This window comes from Hippichthys cyanospilos, chromosome 12 (assembly GCF_059441005.1).
Source record: "Hippichthys cyanospilos isolate Australia breed blue-spotted pipefish chromosome 12, RoL_Hcya_1.0, whole genome shotgun sequence".
Classification (NCBI taxonomy): Eukaryota; Metazoa; Chordata; class Actinopteri; order Syngnathiformes; family Syngnathidae; genus Hippichthys; species Hippichthys cyanospilos.
The window spans coordinates 19,747,146-19,765,869 of NC_142380.1; the positions used below are offsets into that span (position 1 = coordinate 19,747,146).

Genomic DNA, 18,724 nt, shown 5'->3' on the forward strand with positions numbered 1-18,724 from the left:
AGATGAAAGGTTTATGCTTAAGAGGGGGACAAAAAACGCCGCGGTCCACGTTCGTGAGATGAAAAATTCGTAAAACAGGGAGTTCGTAAACCGGGGGCTCACTGTATTTTAGTTTTCAATATGGGCGGAAAAGAAAAGGGCTTCTGGCAAAAAAAAAAAAAAAAAAGATTTAAAGATTTTTTTTTCTTTTTACCCACTGGTAGATATGGGCTTTGAAGGGGAAAAAACAATCACAGCTAAAAATGGCTCTTCAGCATTAAAAAATAAAAATCACAGGAACAGACAGTTTTCTGATTATTTAAAAAAAATAAAAAATAAACAGCAGCCAAATAAATAAATACATACATAAATAAATCAATCAGTGGCAAAAATGGGATTCTGACCATAAAGAAATAAAGGCACCTTGGTGGTATCACCCAGATGTTGGGTGAGGATGTTGGAGATGCCCTGGCCCTCTCTCATCCTCTGCCTCAGGTGGGACAGCTCGCGAGCTTGGGCCTGGATCAGACAGTTGTACTTCCTGCCAAAGGAGGCCGGAGGGACAACGCTACAGTGAGAAATCTTTCTGTGGGGTGCCCGGCTTAAGCTATGCGGTTTGCTTGAAATGCCTTGAAGCTAAAAGTGCAACAATTCATCAAAAGTAACAACAACGGAATTATTTTTCGTGACTGATGATTTGTTCAGCCTCCTGCCCTCCGGAAAGAGGTACAAGAGCCTGCGCTCCCGCACCACCAGACTTAGGAACAGCTTTATCCACCAGGCCGTGAGACTGCTGAAATCTCCCCCCTTCCCACCCGTGAAACTGCTGAACTCTCTTACTTTCCCCTAGACCCTCCCACACTCAGCCCCAGCCAGAAGAAACCCCTTGCTGGCAGACGAAGTTTAGCAAACTCACACTTTGCTCATGCATTTGCAAAATTTGCACAGACTTGCTGCTGCCATATTTATTTATAATTATACTTCTATTGCACTAGCGATTAAACTTAGAACTTTAACAACTCCCACAGCTGGGACAACCACAATCAGAGTTGTCTGGCTTTGTCTCGTACTGTTGGATTGTCTTGTCATACGCTGCTACTTATGTCTTGTCTTGTGGTACTCTTGCCATACCTGGTTTTCGTTTTTAGTTTTAGTTTTCAGTTTTAGTTTTTAGTTTAGCAACACTAGGCAAAGTAGCCCTACATACTGCACGTTAATATTGTTAAGAATCTAGTTTTAGGATTGTCTCATCTTGCGCACCTGCACTTTGTTATTATACATGTAAAACACAGAGGATAGTGAGAAACGCAATTTCGATTCCTTTGTATGTTAAGCACATGTGAAGAAATTGACAATAATATTGACTTTGACTTGTTGCTTTTTTTTAAATCTGATACTGTCCAAATTAAGCTTTTCACCAGAAAATATTTAGATTTTTTTAAGCCAGCCAAAGAAAGCATGAAACAGAAATAAACTACTTGCTTTAAATATATCTAATAAAGAGCTGGAAATAAAAATGTGTGTTTTTGTATCCGATCCATGGGCAAAAGAGGCAAGAGCAGGCAAAATCTTGGTTAGCAGCATCCCTCCTGGAAACTCACCCCGGCCAGGTGGCGCCTTTGGCCTGGTCGGCTCGGCTCTGGTCGTCCGGCTTGGAGCCGCTCACACGGGCCTCCAATGTGGCTACGCGCGCCATCAGCTCCCACAGCTCCCCACCCAATTTGGAGCCGGGCGAAGCGGCCCGGGTGTCCGACATCCAGCCTTCGTCCTCGTCCACGCCCGATGTCTCGAAAGCCCAGTTGACCTGCAAAAAGGCAAAAGGTGAGCGACAGCCTCGGGGGGAGAGCGAATAGAGGCGTGCGCATGGGCACCTTGCACGGCGTACGCTCCAAGCTGGATGTGTAGTCACTGGTGGCTGACAGGGAGCGCACGCGCATCTGAAGCCCGCCGATGACTTTGTGGGAGCGGCTTAGCTGGCAGCGCAGATTCTGGACCAGCTGACGCAAAGCAGACTCGTCCCTCATTTCTGGCACGCTTGGGCCGACCTTGTACGGTTTGCTGGCCGGGCCCTCCAACGGCCGATGAGACAAGGACGTGCACATCTCCAGGTCGTCAAACTCTAGCGAGGAGAAAACATCTGGGTTAACCAACGCAAGAAGTGGGTGTTTGTCAAATGCCACCTCAGGGGCTGAATCAGATTTCAACAAGCAGGTATCAGCAAATGTAGTTTCATACAGTGACAGGAACAGTACAAGTTTCTTTTCAAATTAAGAGCAAATGAACGAAGCAAATTTTTGCTCAATTGTTTTCTAGTGACTCATTTGCTTTCCTTTTTCCAGACTTTAGCCATTGTTGAATGTCTCTTGGACGGTTCAAGATCATTTCATTTCCTTGTACTTGCAGGCTACTCTAGACCATCTATCTAAATGTAAATACAAAGTAACTGTATAAAAATGAAGGCCTTTTTTTTCATCATTATCATTATTTTGCGCTGATTAGGAGGTACTAGGCTGAAAAAACATTTCAAGGTTGAAAAGCAACGTAATATAGGACCCCCCCCCCCCCAAAAAAAAAGTATATCATTTCTTATTTGTCACCTGGACTGCTGGCGTCCTCCCTCTCGGCTTCGTTTTCACTGCGTCCACAAGTCTCATAGCCCAGATCTTGCAGATCCACTTGTATCTGCTTACTGGCCTGCTGCACGGATGTCTCTATGCCGGGGAAAGAAATACAGACAGGAATCTTTTCTATTGCGGTTAGGGCTGCAGCTATACAGCGGACAACCTCCAGAAAAGTACAGTGGACCCCCGGTTTACGACGTCCCTGCCTTACGTTTTTTTTTCCACCTTAGACCAAAGCAGCGCCATTTATTTGTCTCTTCTTTACTCCATTTTTATCGCCTTATGATACCTCAAACATGGCGGTCAGTGTGCGTGCGTAACGCTGCGAGGCACTCGGCGCTTATATATCTATACACACGTCACTGATTACGTCATTACGTCTTTTATTGGTCGGCGGCAGGTCTGTTTAAAAGGCTGGTCTACTATTGGTCGGCGTCATGGAAACACTAAGATGTTGGTCTGCTATTAGTCGGTGTCACTCGTACCACAATGGCGGAACGTTAAAGCTTTATTCTCCTGTGAGTGCTTACAAAAACGTATTTATAGGGCCTTTTAGTGCTTAATTGAAACTTGAATTGGTTAGCCATGGGTCCAAAGATTGCTAGTGATGATAAAGAGAGAAGTAAGAAGATGATTTATATGGAAACGAAGCTGGAGATAATCAAGAAATACGAAGCTAGCCTAGCCTAGGCTACCCTTACTAGGGAATATGGCCATAACAAGCGCCACTCAAAGGTAAACAAATACTTTCTTTCTTTATTATTTATGTTGTTACTTAACTGTATACATGTATATTATATATAAGCAGCACTCACTATACTATTTTGATACCAATATGTATGTACAAATTGTATGTTTTTACCTGGGGTTTTACACGCTTCAGCTAATTAACATAGGTTTGGATAGCCCGCCATACGGCGAATTCGCGTTACGATCCCAAAAGCAGCTGAACGGATTAATCTCGTAAACTGGGGGCCCACTGTATTTGGGTAAAAATAAGGATACATTTTCATGCTCTGCGAAAAATGATGAACACAAAAGACCAAATAACACATTTCAACTTCATTATGAATGAATAAACTTTAAAAATGTTTGATGATGAACATTTTCTTGAATTCAAATTGCATATACTATATATACACTATTTCCCTCCTCCAAATTTCTTTGCATATACTAAATACACACTATTTCTCTCCTCCAAATTTCTCCCTATCAATGCTAGTCGATGGAATACATTTGGTGTCCGAAAAAGCACATTTGAGTCATTGATGTGTGCAGTCCTTTACGTCTAGTTCTTCATGTCTAGTCTGGCGTTGCTAGCTAGCGGCTAATTTACGCTAGATGCGGCTATACCGGTAATTACCGGCAATCGGTTCCGTATGTCAATGTGCTTTGCTCGTGACCCGAATTAATGTGAATTGAGAACAATGTTGTGTCGTTTACATCGGGAGTCAGGAGCAATACTTGCAGTACAAACATTTTATAAATGAATAAATAAATTTACTCAAATCACAGTAACAGGGTTGCAAATCTGCACTAATGTTAGCTTTTTCTTTGGAAGAGAGATTAGCTGTTTAGCTAGCAATTGCTGTTGACCAAGAGCAGAGAACTTACCCATGTATAGAAGAATTAGTAGTATATGCATAACAGGGTTGCGTCACGTAGGGTGAAACATTCAACTAAGGTTAAACATTTTATAAGAAGATGATAAATAGAATAGAGAGGATTAGCAGTTTGTAAAACTGCTTGATGATGTCAAGTCCAGCGTATCATGTGATTCACTGTTTTTTTTTTCTTTTTCTAGCATGCCAAAAAAGTTAAGCTATCAGCGTTGAATGCATGTTGAGGGACACACGTTCTATGAAGAATTATTATGCTTAGAAATGTTATGTTTATTAAAACAAATGTTTTCACAATCGCAAAAGACCCAAATTATACCCAAAAAATTCAATTTAAATTTCAATTGAACAGTCTCAATTGGGATTCAATTTGATCGTGACAGGAAGTGGGACAAGAGGAAATGTCATTTTAGGAGGTACTCCAGACTTATTTCGTATATTGAAAACTATTTTCAACAATTCTTTTAGTTTTTTTTTTAGATTTGGTCTCAGGACAAGTAAATTTCCTCAGAAACTACATATTTTAGTATTTTGTATGAATATTATTTGACATTTTATGGGTGGAATGTAAAATGTCCTCCAATTCTGGAATGACCCTCAAGCTGTTGCGCTGACATGCTGTCCACAACAACTTCAAAATAAAAGCTTAAGGCATCAATGTCCATTTGTTACTTGTTACAGTAAAGTTTATTTTCAATTTGGCCCTGTCAACATGTTTTTGACAATTGTTGCTGTGATCGGCTTGACATATTTTTTTCTGACGTACGCTAGCTAACTAGCAGGAGAGAATAACAATTTCAAAGCGGGGTACTGGAATTACCAGAGCCACACTCACTGAGCAGGTCCCTGTAGTCCTTGAGCTGCTCGGCCTGTACGCGAACTGTGGCCTCAGACACCATCAGCCTCTCTTGCAGCACTCGCTTCTCCGAACAAAGGCGGGCAGAACGGGCGCCATCGCCCCCTGAAGGCTGGAAGCCCTGTGACAGAAACATAACACAAACACAGACACAAAAAATGTCACTATCATCTCAAAAAGATTGGGAATTTTCCAAAACTTGCTTTAGTGTGGACAGCAGTTCACGGCCAATCGCGGCTCAGCTAGCAAATGTGACATGACTACATTCCGATAACAAGTGATTGGTTGCTGAGCAACTGCCATGTCATTTTTAAGTCGAAAGAACGTAGAAAAATAGTCATATTAAAAAAATGGTGGATTTTGCTGCTTATTTCATATCCCGCTTAGGCAGCAGCGTGTATGGGTTGACTCCTTCTTTAACTTATCATTTTGGACCATATACAAATACGACTGCATTGAACAAAAGCAATAGCAATAGCAAACGCCTCAATCGTTGGAATTTTTGGTGTCAGGAGTGCCATGTACAAGCAGTTGAAACGTATCGCCTTCCTCACGGGTTGGATAGACTACCTCCATATTTAAAGGGATAGCAAACTTATTTAATAATTTTCAACAGTAAAACATTCATATTTTCTCCAAAATGAATGTGGTCACTAAATTACTTTTCAGATGCAATTATGTAATACCTTTAAAAACACATTTTTTTCACTTGCTGTGTGTCAGAGCAAGTTTGACTGTGAAAAACGGCATTTAGTATTACTTAGTTCAGTGGTTCTCAAAGTGGGGTCCACGGATCCCCTGCAGAAAAAAAAAAAACTATAATAATTTTATTTGATCTTGTGAAAGTTAGATAGAAATGATTTAGTTAGTCTTCCACAATTTGGATCGTTTATTTACGTCAGTGGTTCTAAAAGTGGGGGTCCGTGGCCTGACAGGGGGTCCATGAACAAATTTGGATCAATAATTAAAAAAATATATACGTTTGTGTTAATTTCATTATATTTTGTATTACATTGTGAAAGTATTCATGACTCTTCAATAAAGCAATTAATATAAAAAGAATATATTTTTTAAAATGTAATCTGTCATGGTTCGGCATGATGGTGTGTAGTGGTGGACCCAAAGGCAGGTAATCGGGAAGCAAGTTGTACTCAAAAAATCTTATTTAATGAAAGGTAGGACCCAAAACAAAGTAGCAACAGAAGGGTGGCAATCTGAAGGACATGAACAACAAAACAGCAGACACGGCAGGCTCGAAGAGGGAAACATGAAACTAAGGCGAACAGAGGCAAAGACTAACTAAGCGCCGCGGGGTAACTTGGTACTTTGTAATTCTGATGATGAGCAAAACGACAATCTTACAAGGACAATGACCCGACACGAAGCAAAAGCAAACTCAGACTTAAATAGACTAGGGACTAGGCAAGTAAACAGGAAACAGCTGGGGAGAAACAAAAGGCAGAGGGAGTTGATTGGGTGGCACAAGGAGGGCGAGTACACAGGTGGAAACAAATCATACTAACGAGGATCAACACGAGGGAAACCAAGAGTGCAAGACAAAAGAACTAAAAGAACTCACAACTTGAAAAAACCTACATCCCCCAAAACAGAAAACCCAGCCCAAAACCACAATTGAAACATGACAGTAATCATTTGGAAATTTGTTAAAATGCGCTTTGTGTCCACAATTGCTAGCTAATGAGGGGATGAAGCCAGCAAAGCTAGAGCGGCATTTGATTTTACAATGCTGTTTTGAACAAAGTAATTGGCAGCAACCTGTTTGGGGGAAACTGACCCGCTTTGTTATAAAGAGGCGTGCAATTTTTATTTTCTAAACTTCAGTGTTGCTGAAAAGTAACAAATATACCTGTTGTGAAATTGAATCTGTTACTGAATAAAAAGGGCACTTAAGTTCAGCTTTTTTTTTTTTTCTTCAAACATTTGCAATGGAAAGTTTGCTTTCTAAAAGGGGTCCCTGACTCCAAGATGTTTGAGAAGCCCCGCTAAGCCTTAGTTAAATCAAGAGAGTGGGTAAAAGGCAAGGTACAGCCTTGGCCTCCTCAGTGGACTTAGCATTCATATTTTGGCAACGTAGAGAGGAAGCAGGGAAGAGCAACACAATTGCATCTAATCACAGACCAGAATGCAATGCAATGGGCCTTTTGCCATTGTCACATGATCCAAAGAGAATGCGTTCATTGTGATGGACATTGGTTTTTGCTCTACATCCTTTGATTCATTCAAGTCTTGACCGCTGAAAACACGTCCGATGTAATTACCCTGTCTTTCTGAGTCAAAATGGACTGTTGTGTGTAGACACATGCTGACAGGTGGTTTTACCTGGACAGTCACTGAAGATGTAAGCGGCTGCTCATCATCTTCCATGTAATCGTCCTCTTCATCAGTAGCGTCATCTTGGTCCCCCCAGTGAGCCCTGCAGCCGTCTGTCCCCGATCCCCAATGTACTTTTAGGAGCTGGTTCTCCTCACGAAGACTCCGCAGGGTGCTCCTTTCAGCAACACACCACAACGTTGCCATAAAATTACAAAGGGAACAACGAGGTGCTGTGCTAGATAAAGCTCTTTTCAATTACGTGAAATTTTCTTTTTAGTCAAGTAAAAGCAGTGCAAAACACTTTTGCAACTGATATATTGTATGAATATTTTGAGGGGTGACACGCATTATGCATTTTATTTGCAAGGTGGTACACATTTTCTAGTTATAGAAATAGCGAAGGAATGTTTGTAGTAGCATGGGTTCTTTATTTAACTTCTCGCTGTAAAGCAATCATGATTAATAACAGTGATTAATAATAGTAAGTCCTTGCACCATTATTTTGGGTCTTGACTTTCAGTCACTCATTGGCATGGCAAAGTTTGTTAAACCATAGAAAAAATGTTTTATTGCATTAATATTATATACATATTTTGATTGATATTTTATCAACAGAATACAAGTACATGCAGTAAATAAGTTATTTTATGAGACGTATTGCCCTATCTTGTTGTCATGGTTTGTTGGATTTTGGGTTGTGGGTTTATTTTGAGGGGTTCTGTTCTTTCCTGTTTTTATAGTTCCCGCTTCTGTTCCTATCGCGTCTCCCTGCGTTAGTTTTGTTTTGGTCCACCTGTCCGTGTTACTTGCTCGTCATGTGTCCACCAATCCGCTTCCCCTGCCTGTTGCTCCCTTCCCAGCTGTCACACATCTGTCTAATTAGTTTGTGTGTATTTAAGCAGAGTTTTCGTTACAGCCCGTGTCGGATCATTGTCGTCTCATAGTCGTGTCTCACCTGTCGTCTGTCAGTCCCGTCTAGTCCCGCGTTGCCCGTCCCACCTGCCCGTTAGTGTTTGTTTTCTGTTTTGCCTGCGCCTTTCGTTGGAGTTTTTTCCCGTCCTATTTTTTCCCTGCTTTTGTTCCTGCCAGCCCTTTGTTGTAATAAACATGGATCGCTTCACCCATTCCTTGTACCGATGCCTCCCTGCATTTGGGTCCTCACCCACATCCGCAACCACGCCAGCCTACCTCCCTGCATCACACCCCTGTGACAGAATGATCCGACCAAACCAGGACCCAGCAGGAAGCTCGCGGCGGCGGACACGACGCCGCCATCCCGCCCGCATCCGCTCTCAGCCGGCCGGCCAGCACTGTTCCCCGAGACCTCTTGTCTTTTCTTCCGTGTTTCTTCCGTAGGAGTCCGCGTCTGTCCCCGCTTCAAACCCCTCTCCCACGAGTCACTTCCGCGTTTCCCTCGTGTTCCTCCGACCTCCCTTATGACGCTATTCTGTCTCCGAACGTTTTTCACAATTTCGGCTTTTCTGATTTAGAGGATATTTCACCTTCGGTTCACTCGCCAGAGCAATCTTCCTCTCCAGTGCGTGCACCTCACTACACGTTAGATTCGGATTTTTCCGACATTGAGGATTGCCCCCCATTCGTCACGTTTCGTTCCCGTACCGGTCCTGATTTTGTTCACCGGCGTCCCTTTTCTGACGACACTTTAAATGTAGGTTACGATATTCCGTTTTCTAGCCCTTGCACTTCAGACTATGATTTCGATTCAGATTTTGATTATCCACCGAGCTAGTAACGGTGACCTTTTCCTTCCTTCGGCGCGTCTCCCTCCGCCTGACGCGCCCGAGTCATCGATGTGCGCCTGACGGCGCCCGGACGGCGCCTCTGGCCCCGGCTGATGGCGCCTCTGCTTGCCGGTCTCCAGGGGCATCTGGGACACAAACCTACCTGGGGTGGCTTGCTGTTTGCCATCGGGCGCCCAAGTCGCCCATTTGACTCTCCCCGCCGGGCCCATCTGCTATGGCGCCCAGGTCGCCCGCCTAACTCGCCCCGCCGGGCGCATCTGCTCTGGCGTCCGGACCGCCTGCCTGATTCGCCTCGCCGGGCTCATCACGTCTGTCGCCCGTGTCGCCCTCTTGACTCGCCCCGCAGGGCTCATCTCGTCTGGCAACCGGGTTGCCCGCCTGACTCTGCTCCTAGGGCGCATCCCCTTTGGTGCCAGTGGCACCTTCGGACTATTTTTGTTTTTTTCCTGTGACATCTTGTGATCAGATTGGTAAAACATTATTTTTAAACTCGCTGATTGCAAATCATGATCGGCTCCAAAAGTCCTGAATGTGAAATCGCCTATTTATGAAATAAAGCATTACGACAATTCTATAGAATGAACAGTAACATGAGCGCAAATGAAAGTTGTCATGTTTCCCCAAAAAACGCTTATAATTTACAGAACAGCTTGACAAATTATGACGTTAGGAGCCGACCGCCATTTTTGCACACCATGGCAAATTTCAGCCGATCAGATCAGCTTCAAGTTTACTTATGAGAAAGCCCATCCCTGTAAAAGTTAAGAGAATAAAGGTGCACAAAGTTTGGCAAAGAAGTTGCTCTAACACAATTTAGCGTTAACATGACTTCATGTTTCAACTGATTTGCTCTTCATTTGAAAAGGCTACTGTTTTTGTGACAGCATTAGGTTTTCTCCAGAAAGCCTGTTGAAATCTCAAGTAGCCCTGGCAGGACCTACTCGTGCCCCAATTTTGGTCCCGCCATGCTCATCAGGAAGGGAAAAATACAGTATGCACCTCATGTGGGTGAGCGAGGTGAAGCCCTCCCTCTCCAGCTGCGAGCGCATTTCTTTCAGCTCCGCCTGAGCCGCCTGCGTACTGGTTCTCATTAATCCATACACTCCACGTCCACAGGCCCGCTGAGACAACACAAACAAAAGTGGATTGTTCATATGGTGTCACGCAACGTGAAGTTCATGTGATACGGAAGAGAAAAGGCAACCTGACTGGCGGACGGGACTTTGTCGTCCTCCTCTATGCTGTCCGTGAAGTCGTCACTGCGCGTGTCGTCATCCCCCTCCTCCTCTTCGGTGCTCACATCTGGAAACACAGCCACTGCATATCACACAAATGCACATGTCCTATGACTTTACTCTATATGCCCTATATGTCTCCCTAGTTATTTCTGCCATTTTGACAGCTTTCCGACTCGTCTCGCATTGTCTCCACTCTGACGGAGTCACAGGGCTGAAGGGAAACGTTAGCTCATCTCAAACAAACTCGGGATGTAGCAAAGCAACTGAAAACCAGAGACTGGAAAAAAATACTGTGCCATGTTATGTAAGACGGTATTCTGTTTCATTACATTCATTGAGCTGTATCAAAATGTATGCCTTTAGAAACAAGTCATCTGACTGATTGAATGTAGTTAGCATTGAAATCAATGGCTTTATCTTGACTAGATAAGGTCGTTTCAAGATTTGCCCTTTGGTGTTTCGTCCATTTATTGGACTTTGACTGTCCAATGAAGGGAGGATGTGATGTGTTTTCACGAAACCAAAAAATGTGCTATGGATGTCTTCTAGCAGTACACTTCACTTCAAAATGATATATATTATATGATGGTAGCGCCAACATTGACCAGGTTGCAGCAATTTGAATGTTCCTAGGTTGCAATCCCTAGTTTGTGGTGAAAAATGCATTTCAAGTTTTGCCGCATTCGTCTTTCATTTGTGGGCTTCGACTATGATTCTCTTATTTTCATATACTTTCGAATTGACCCTTCTTGCTGCTATAAAATGAAAGTGGAGCTTGGTTTTGTACAAAGCCAAAATGTACATTTCTGTCCACAATGTGTATTTTTTGGCTATATCTCAAAATGTATCTTCCCAAAATAAGACTGCTTTTGTGAAAACGGATCACAGATAGGGTTATGGATATTCTGAGTGGTCAAAGTGTAAAAAGTTCAAAAGGCTCAGTGTGCATCTCAGTGCCACACTACTGCGACTGAGTATAAGTAGGTTTACTGCATGACATGAATGGTGAACAGTAGGAAAGTGCTATATGGGCTCTGTGGTGCTTTCTGACATTGTTCTTGGGCTTTCAGCAGTATGAGTACCTACTTGTGCACTTGGTGTTGAGGGAAGCGGACTTCCTGGCAAATTTCAACATTGGCACAATGATAGTGTGACCATTTTGCTCATTTGGTGTTTGGAACTTGGCCAGTTGGCGGCCACGCAAACACAGAATGCAGTTGGGGCATTCAGGGAAATTGTCATATGTGTTTTGGTTTATCAATCAACTCTTTGTTGAGGCTACTGGGATTATTTTTTAAATCAAACAAAGGAAGCAGGGATGTTCTGGATCCGATTCAGGATCCATATTTGGATCAAATCTGGACTTTCTGGGGTGGGATATTCTCAATATATTTTTCAATACTCACAATAAACATAAAAAAAATCCATAGACTGAAGCAATTTTCTTAAACAGAGAAAGACAACACGTGTTTATTTAGTTGCATTTGAAATAAAAAAGTATGGACAATTAATGTCTGATGAGCGCTTCCAGGCCTAATGTATGGCAGAAGATAAGTTAATAGCACTATTTATATTGACTACCATCTCGCATTAAACTGAGCTAATGTTTAGACTGTAATGTACAAATTGTAAAGCTCCGATCAAATGTTAGGGCTGCCACACAGCCAGTCAACAAAACAACCGCAAACTAATCACGCATCAACCCGACGCGCTGCAATGCAATAGCAAAACTGCGACCCCTGCTGTCCTCCTCAGGACATCACATATTGAGGTACAGATAAGTGCATATATATATATATATATATATATATATATATATATATACACACACACACACACACACACACACACACACACACACACACACACTTTGGGCAGTAGGCAGGTGACATCCTGAACTGGTTGCCAGCCAACCACAGGGCTCGAAACAAATAAGAGCAAAGTAATACATTACAATGTATTTTTACATTTTTAGCCTGAAAGTGGTGGTGGTCACAATAAACACCCTTTTATTGTATTTTAATCCTTTTTTTACTTAATCCTTTTATTTGTAAACTTCACAGCATAGTGATACATTGTTTATGCTGTAGCCAAAAAGTTAGTGCATTTTACAATTTCATTGTTAATATTCATATTGAAGTTCAGCCGGCAGATGCTTTCGGTGAGGCTAACGTTACAGCGTGACTACAGTACATCATTGTTAGTGTGCGCTTCACCTTGATACATGTTGACCAAACAGTTGTACAGTGAAAATTGGCGTTAGCTTACCTTCTCATGTATGCTAGTTGTGACAGGGATCTTGCTGACAAGGTTTCCAAATGCTGGTTAAGCCACTGAGGGAAGCGGCAGCATGTCTTCTACATACAAAAGACTGTAGATACTAACGACAGCAAGTAAACTTTTTGCCCCGGACTTCTCTCCTCTGATCTTGCTGAACTTGGGGCGAACACACCACTTTCAGGCTAAAAATGCATTGTAATGCATTACTTTACTCATATATGAAAGTACAATATTACTATTTTTGTGTGTTTAATATATTACATTACCGTGTTATAGCAAAAAGTAATGCATTAATTACATTACTTTTGTAATGCATTACTCCCAACACTGTGTCTTTGTATGTATGTATGTATATATTGATGGGATTTATGTATTTTTTTATAGGATAATGAATTATTTCATTTATTATGTATTACCATATATGCCGCACTATAAGGTGCACCGAAAAGCCTTTTTTTTTTTTTTTAAAGCTGTTGGTGCGCCTTATAATCAGGTGAACCTTATATATAGATCAATATTGAAATTGGGATTGGTAGATGGGGAATGAACTGATAAAGTAAGCTTTGCCTGTTTTTTTTTTGTGTGTTTACAGTTGAACAAGTTTGGTCGTATTGTGATTGAGTTATTATGCTATTGAGAGTTTAGACTTATTGAGTTATTATTACTTTCAGTATTACTATACTGTGATTGAAAAATGTCATTAATTGAGGGTGCACCTTATAATCCGGTGTGCCTTATTTATGGAAAAAGTTTTAACATACATCATTAATTGAGGGTGCGCCTTATAACCCGGTGCACCTTATAGTGCGGAAAATACGGTATATGAAATATTTTCTCTGGTGATACATAGTGTAATATAGACTGGTTGCTTCTTCTTCATTCTTAACTTGTAAAGAGATCAGTTGGGCATTGTAATCTGGTCACACCCCCCAGGGAGCCTGCCAGCTGTGATTTTAAAAGGGTCAGACACCATAACACCTAAAAGTGGAGGAAAGCGTCTCTGCAGCGCATTGTTTCATTCTCAAACTCGAACACACATTTCAGTCAATTGACGGCCATAGGTCTCGGACTGTGGGGGACTCCAATGTATCTCCAAGAGTGTATCTCCAAGGTTCTGAGTTGGCTAGATTTGAACCCTCCACCCGAAAGGGGGAAGCAGAGAAGTCCCCCACTGTCTGAGACCTATGGCCGTCAGTTGACTGATATGTGTATTCGAGTTTGAGAATGAAACAATGCGCAGCAAAGACGCTTTCCTAAACTTCTCATTCACTTCAAGGCATGGGCTTGAATTTCTCCACAAGACCTGAAGAAATTGTGACTGCGGCTCTAATGCTGCAAGAGTGACACAGGTGAGAAACGGCACAGAAAGAATGGCAAAATAGAACAGTTAGCACGGACAAGCAAAATGCAGTTGTTTTTTTTCAAAGCATATGGAACACATTCACAACACCATAAAGTATATAAAAAAAACATGGTTCCATTCAGGTTAGTCTTCTTTGATTATGTTGCAGCTTTTTTTTCTTTTTAAATCTATGAGCACAATTTTTTTGGCGTAAGTTTTCCTCAGCATCATGACAGAGCATCTATGACAGCGCCGCCTGCAGAGCCAGAAGCTGGACCTTGAGCGTTCCCACCTCCTGAGTCAGACTGCCTTTTGGAGGCCCTTTTCAGGTCCAGGGCCAAGCTCTGGATCCGGGACAGGACCTCCTCTAGCTGCCCACGGAGCGCCTGGACAGAATCCAGTTGAGTGTGGAGAGCCAGGACCGCATCTGGGCTGCAGGTTGGGGAGCACAATAAGCAAATAGTAGTCAAGGAGGCGGATAACCATCATTTGGAGTCGATATTTGCTTGCAGAAAAAAAGAAAATATTGGCTGTCAAAAATAAAGAATATGGTTATCTACAGTAAATCAATTTCTCTAAAATTTCAAAAGAAGGCAAAAGGTGCAGAGCGTTGGCAGATTTAGCAGAATCTGAAATTTTAAATAACTACTTGCCTGAGGTTAACACAGTTTTAAAGTAATGAACATCCTTTCGAGACAATTATATCTCTTTTTGTCTTTGCCGGTAGATATTCCCCCAACACAATTCAGGGAATGGAACCAGCATATTTTGCGATTTATTTGGAGTAATAAAAAGCCAAGGGTCAGAATCATCACCCTTTAGTTCTCAGTGGAAAAGGGTGGCATGTTCCTGCCCTCCCTGAGGGACGTATTATTTGGCGGCCCAGCTGAGACCTTTGATAAATTGGTATTACCCACTTTATGTGGCTAAATGAAAAACTATGGAGTTATCTCTTACAGACACGCCAATAGAGTCTGTACTTGGATTTGTCGGAATGGAGAAGGAAACATTACAGACAACCAGTCAATGGCTTAATTTTTCATTGAAAGTGTGGGGAAACATAGTTCGGAAACTCCAACTCGAGGAACAGATCACTTTACTTAGGTGGCCAGCATTTGCTATTGAATTCACACCATCTCTGCTGGACCACAGTTACAGCCAATGGACTTATTGTGGTATTACTATTACTAAATGGTTGGACTCTTGGAAAACACAGACTTCATCCACAGTCTCATGGACCTGGAGAGAGACTTTTGCTGGAAAAACTTGATTCGCGATTTTATTACCCCCAGAAGGAAATCTAAACAGACTGGCAAACAATTGGGATGTTGGAGGGACCGTGCGGAGCCCGTGGCTTATCACGCTCACATTTTTTGGTCCTCCAAATTTTCTGGGGGAGGGTGGCGGAGTTTACTGTATTTCCAGGGTCCTGCCTTTTGATGTCTGTGTATCATTCTCCTGTCTTCACCTAAGGAATTATACCAGAAGGGATGGAAAAGAATTACGTTTATCTTATTAAGGTACTGTTGGCAGCTGCCAAGAAAGCTATCAGAAAGTATTGGCTGAAGAGAGCCTGTCCCAGCTTGGGCGTTTTTGTTAATATTGTTAATCAGTTACAGGCTCTCGAGCAGATGACATACTCCAGCTGCCTCCAAAAGAACATTACAATAGCTCATTTTCATTTCCATGTTCACGTGCACCTGAATCTGTGTCTGTGACCGACCTGTCAGCAATGCTGTGAACCAGATTCTGGTATAATCTCTTCTCTGCCCTCAGGGCCCCGTTCAGTTGATGGTATTCTGACACCAGCTGCTCCAGCACGTGCTGATTTGTGATGGGGATAAAAAAAAAAAAGAGATTTGAAGTGATTTCGAGCCGACCCGCGCTCACGCATCCCTTGAATGATGCAAGAGCATACTTGGGTACTTGCTGTCGCGGCTCCTTTTGCCCGCTGGGCGGCCAAAGATGAACGCAGTTCAGAGAGTTCGTTCTGTAAATAAAGTTGGGTCAAAATTGCTTGATAGAAACACAGACAAAAGAAAAACAGATGTCAGCATGTACCTGGGCTTCCTTCTCCTTCTTCATCATTAGTTGTATTTCATCCCGGAGAGCCTCGACGTGTTGGTCGCTTTCTGACGACGACGGCATCATTCCTTCCTCTTGGTTTGCCATCAGCTCCTGACCACAGGCGAAAACGCGGTAAATACGCCGCACGGGGGCAACAAAGAAAGTACAAGCGGGCTACCTTGATAAAGGCTTCTTTCTCTCGAAGAAGAGCCTGCAGATGCTGCACTTCCCCGCCCATCTCCCTTTCATTGTCCAGACTCAGCTGGGACAGCTGATGCTCTCTGTGTGCCAGCTGCCGGCGTGCCTCCTGGAGTTGAGTTGTGCGCTCACGGATCACCAAGGACAGCCTGTACCAGTTATCCTTGTGGAGGACGGAAGAGAACACACTTAGGCAAGAACCCCAAAATGTGCACGCACTTACGAAGCGCGACATTCACCCATCTAACAAGACCTAAAGTACACCTGTACAGTGGTTGTCAAATCCGGGGTACGTGTAGTACCAGCAAAGATAAATTAATGACTTTTCATGCCCTGACAAGAACAGTACAGTTTTCTTTTGAAATGAAGTGCAAATGAATCGGAACATGAAGCAACTAATTGCTGAATTCTATTCTAGTACTCCTTCGCAAAACGTTGTGAGCCTTCTTTGCTATAGTTTGTTATAGAAATGGATACGGATGTCAGTAGCGAAAGTGAGTGCATTAAAAGAAAGAAGAGAAGCACTGCACTAGAAAGTCAAGACAGCGCAAGTTTTCAGGCCCAACGAGTGAGTAAACTGGAAGCGGTGGCTACCTGCAGGTACTGGTCCTTGGCAGCAAGGGCGTCGAGCAGGTTTGACACCCGTGTTTGGTGTCGGCCGGATTGGCGGTTGTGGTCGGACAGCAGCTCCTGGAAGAGCTTCTCCTTGAGCCGGAGCTCGGCCTTGAGCTCCTCCAGTGCCTCGGCGCGGCCGGCCGCCAGGGCCACCGTCAGAGCCTGCGAGAGGGCGCTTTGCTCAACTTTGTTCTGGTGAAAGCGGGACGGGCATTTTTGCAACCTGCGCCTCCTTGCCACGAGCCTGCAGCGCTGCTTGCAGCTGGCCGATGACGGTGTCCTTCTCCCGTAGAGCGCCACTCTCCCTCTCCTCGCTCTGTTGCTTGAGCCAGCGGAGGTTCCTGTAGGCCTCGGCCGCTTGCTCCAGCTCCAGATCTTTGGCCCGGACCGCCGCATCCAGACTCTGAGGGCAGCCAGTGAGCGTGCACTAGGGTTATGGCGAGCGTCTGCTTGAGGAAGTCGGGCTCAAGCTCAGGGCCGGAGCGTACCGCAACAGTCTCCTCATTGTTGGACAAGAGGCAGCCGAGCCGGTCCAGGTCGCGGTCTTTTTCCCTCAGCACTAGTTGCAGTGACCTCACTTGGCCTTCGCGTTCGTCCAGCTGGCGGAATTTGTCATCAATGGAGTGCTGCGGGACGTGGTAGGGATTTACAAAATGTGACTCACCTTAGTCGAACGACTACCCCCATGAAATCAAGTCAGAATTCTCACTTCATTGTCAGAATTTCCACTGAATACTTTGTTTCACTTCGCAAACTGAGAAATATCCTTATAGTTTTATTTCATTTACTGACAGAATTCTGACAAAAAAATCTGGCTGACTTTAAAGGCAGAATTTTGAGTATTTCTATTGTTTCATTTACAACCTCTGAAGACTGACTGTACAGTGTGGGGAAAGGTACATGTTTATACTGAATTAGTTTGCTCCATATATGATCTTATACAATTAAGGATATAGAAAAGAATACAGATATTTGCATCTTACCTCTAAAGCTCTGTCTCGATCTTTAATTCGCTCTCTTAATTTGTTAATAAGCGCATCTCTTGACGTGGAGCTTCCCGGTGTCTCAAACATCTCTGAGTACTCCTAGCAATAAAAAAAAAAAAAAAGGGGGGGGGGGGGGTAAGGTGCAGACTACCCACCAGCATGTGAGGCCTTACCTGCAGCTGTTGCTCCTTTTCCTTCAGGGCATGACTGAGCCTCACGATGCTTGCGTCCTTTTCCTGCGCCGTTGCCAGCGTCTGGGCCCCCGCCTCCTTCAGCGCTGCTTCTTTGACCCGCAACTCACCACGCATCATGTGAAGTGTGCAACGCAGGTCCTGCAGCAAACGGGCCAGTTCTCCACTCAGCCATTCGACCGGTACAAATGTCCCGCTTTGCTTTTAAATAGCCAGCCACCTGATTGTCTTTCTCAGTCTCTTCTCTGTGCTGCAGCACCTCCTGGAGGTCAGCATTCAGTCGGTCTTTGAAGCGGGCCAGATCCTCAGCTTGTCTCTGACTGTGTCTGAGACTCCTCTGGCTGGCGTCCAGCTCCAGACCCAATGAGAAGAGGGAGCTCTGCACCTCCACCAGCTCTCCCTGCAGCTGGGCAAGTGTCATTGACTCACTGGCCCCTTCTCGAGGCTATAGGGGAAATTACAGATTTGCGAGTGGTTGCTGTGACTGGCCAGAGTTTTCTTCTTCTTCTGCTTGAATAGAAGGGTTTGTGGATCAGCTGATGTGGATAAAGGGATGCTGATCTCATACAGTACAAACCTTTTCAACAGTAAAAAGTGAGTATTTTGTCTATAATTATTTGATCACTAAATTACTT

General features: G+C 43.5%; 1 protein-coding gene across 9 annotated transcripts in view; it reads right to left on the reverse strand.

The window, feature by feature from the left end:
- The window catches only part of LOC148415246 (myomegalin-like), a 42,338-nt gene that overhangs the window by 17,323 nt on the left and 6,291 nt on the right, over window positions 1-18,724 (reverse strand). For 8 of the 9 annotated variants that reach the window (XM_088428817.1, XM_088428811.1, XM_088428812.1 and 5 more), the window contains exons 5-23: window positions 18,310-18,534; window positions 18,072-18,230; window positions 17,896-17,997; window positions 17,401-17,538; window positions 17,136-17,315; window positions 16,892-17,074; window positions 16,278-16,460; window positions 16,094-16,210; window positions 15,951-16,022; window positions 15,756-15,856; window positions 14,325-14,464; window positions 10,377-10,474; window positions 10,172-10,293; window positions 7,416-7,584; window positions 5,040-5,196; window positions 2,577-2,690; window positions 1,851-2,098; window positions 1,581-1,783; window positions 403-520 (exon numbers count right to left, since the gene is read on the reverse strand). In XM_088428817.1, coding sequence (XP_088284943.1) covers window positions 403-520; window positions 1,581-1,783; window positions 1,851-2,098; window positions 2,577-2,690; window positions 5,040-5,196; window positions 7,416-7,584; window positions 10,172-10,293; window positions 10,377-10,474; window positions 14,325-14,464; window positions 15,756-15,856; window positions 15,951-16,022; window positions 16,094-16,210; window positions 16,278-16,460; window positions 16,892-17,074; window positions 17,136-17,315; window positions 17,401-17,538; window positions 17,896-17,997; window positions 18,072-18,230; window positions 18,310-18,534 — 2,829 coding nt within the window. The remainder of the gene's footprint in view (window positions 1-402; window positions 521-1,580; window positions 1,784-1,850; window positions 2,099-2,576; window positions 2,691-5,039; window positions 5,197-7,415; window positions 7,585-10,171; window positions 10,294-10,376; window positions 10,475-14,324; window positions 14,465-15,755; window positions 15,857-15,950; window positions 16,023-16,093; window positions 16,211-16,277; window positions 16,461-16,891; window positions 17,075-17,135; window positions 17,316-17,400; window positions 17,539-17,895; window positions 17,998-18,071; window positions 18,231-18,309; window positions 18,535-18,724) is intronic. The other variant, XM_088428810.1, reaches the window with a different exon arrangement.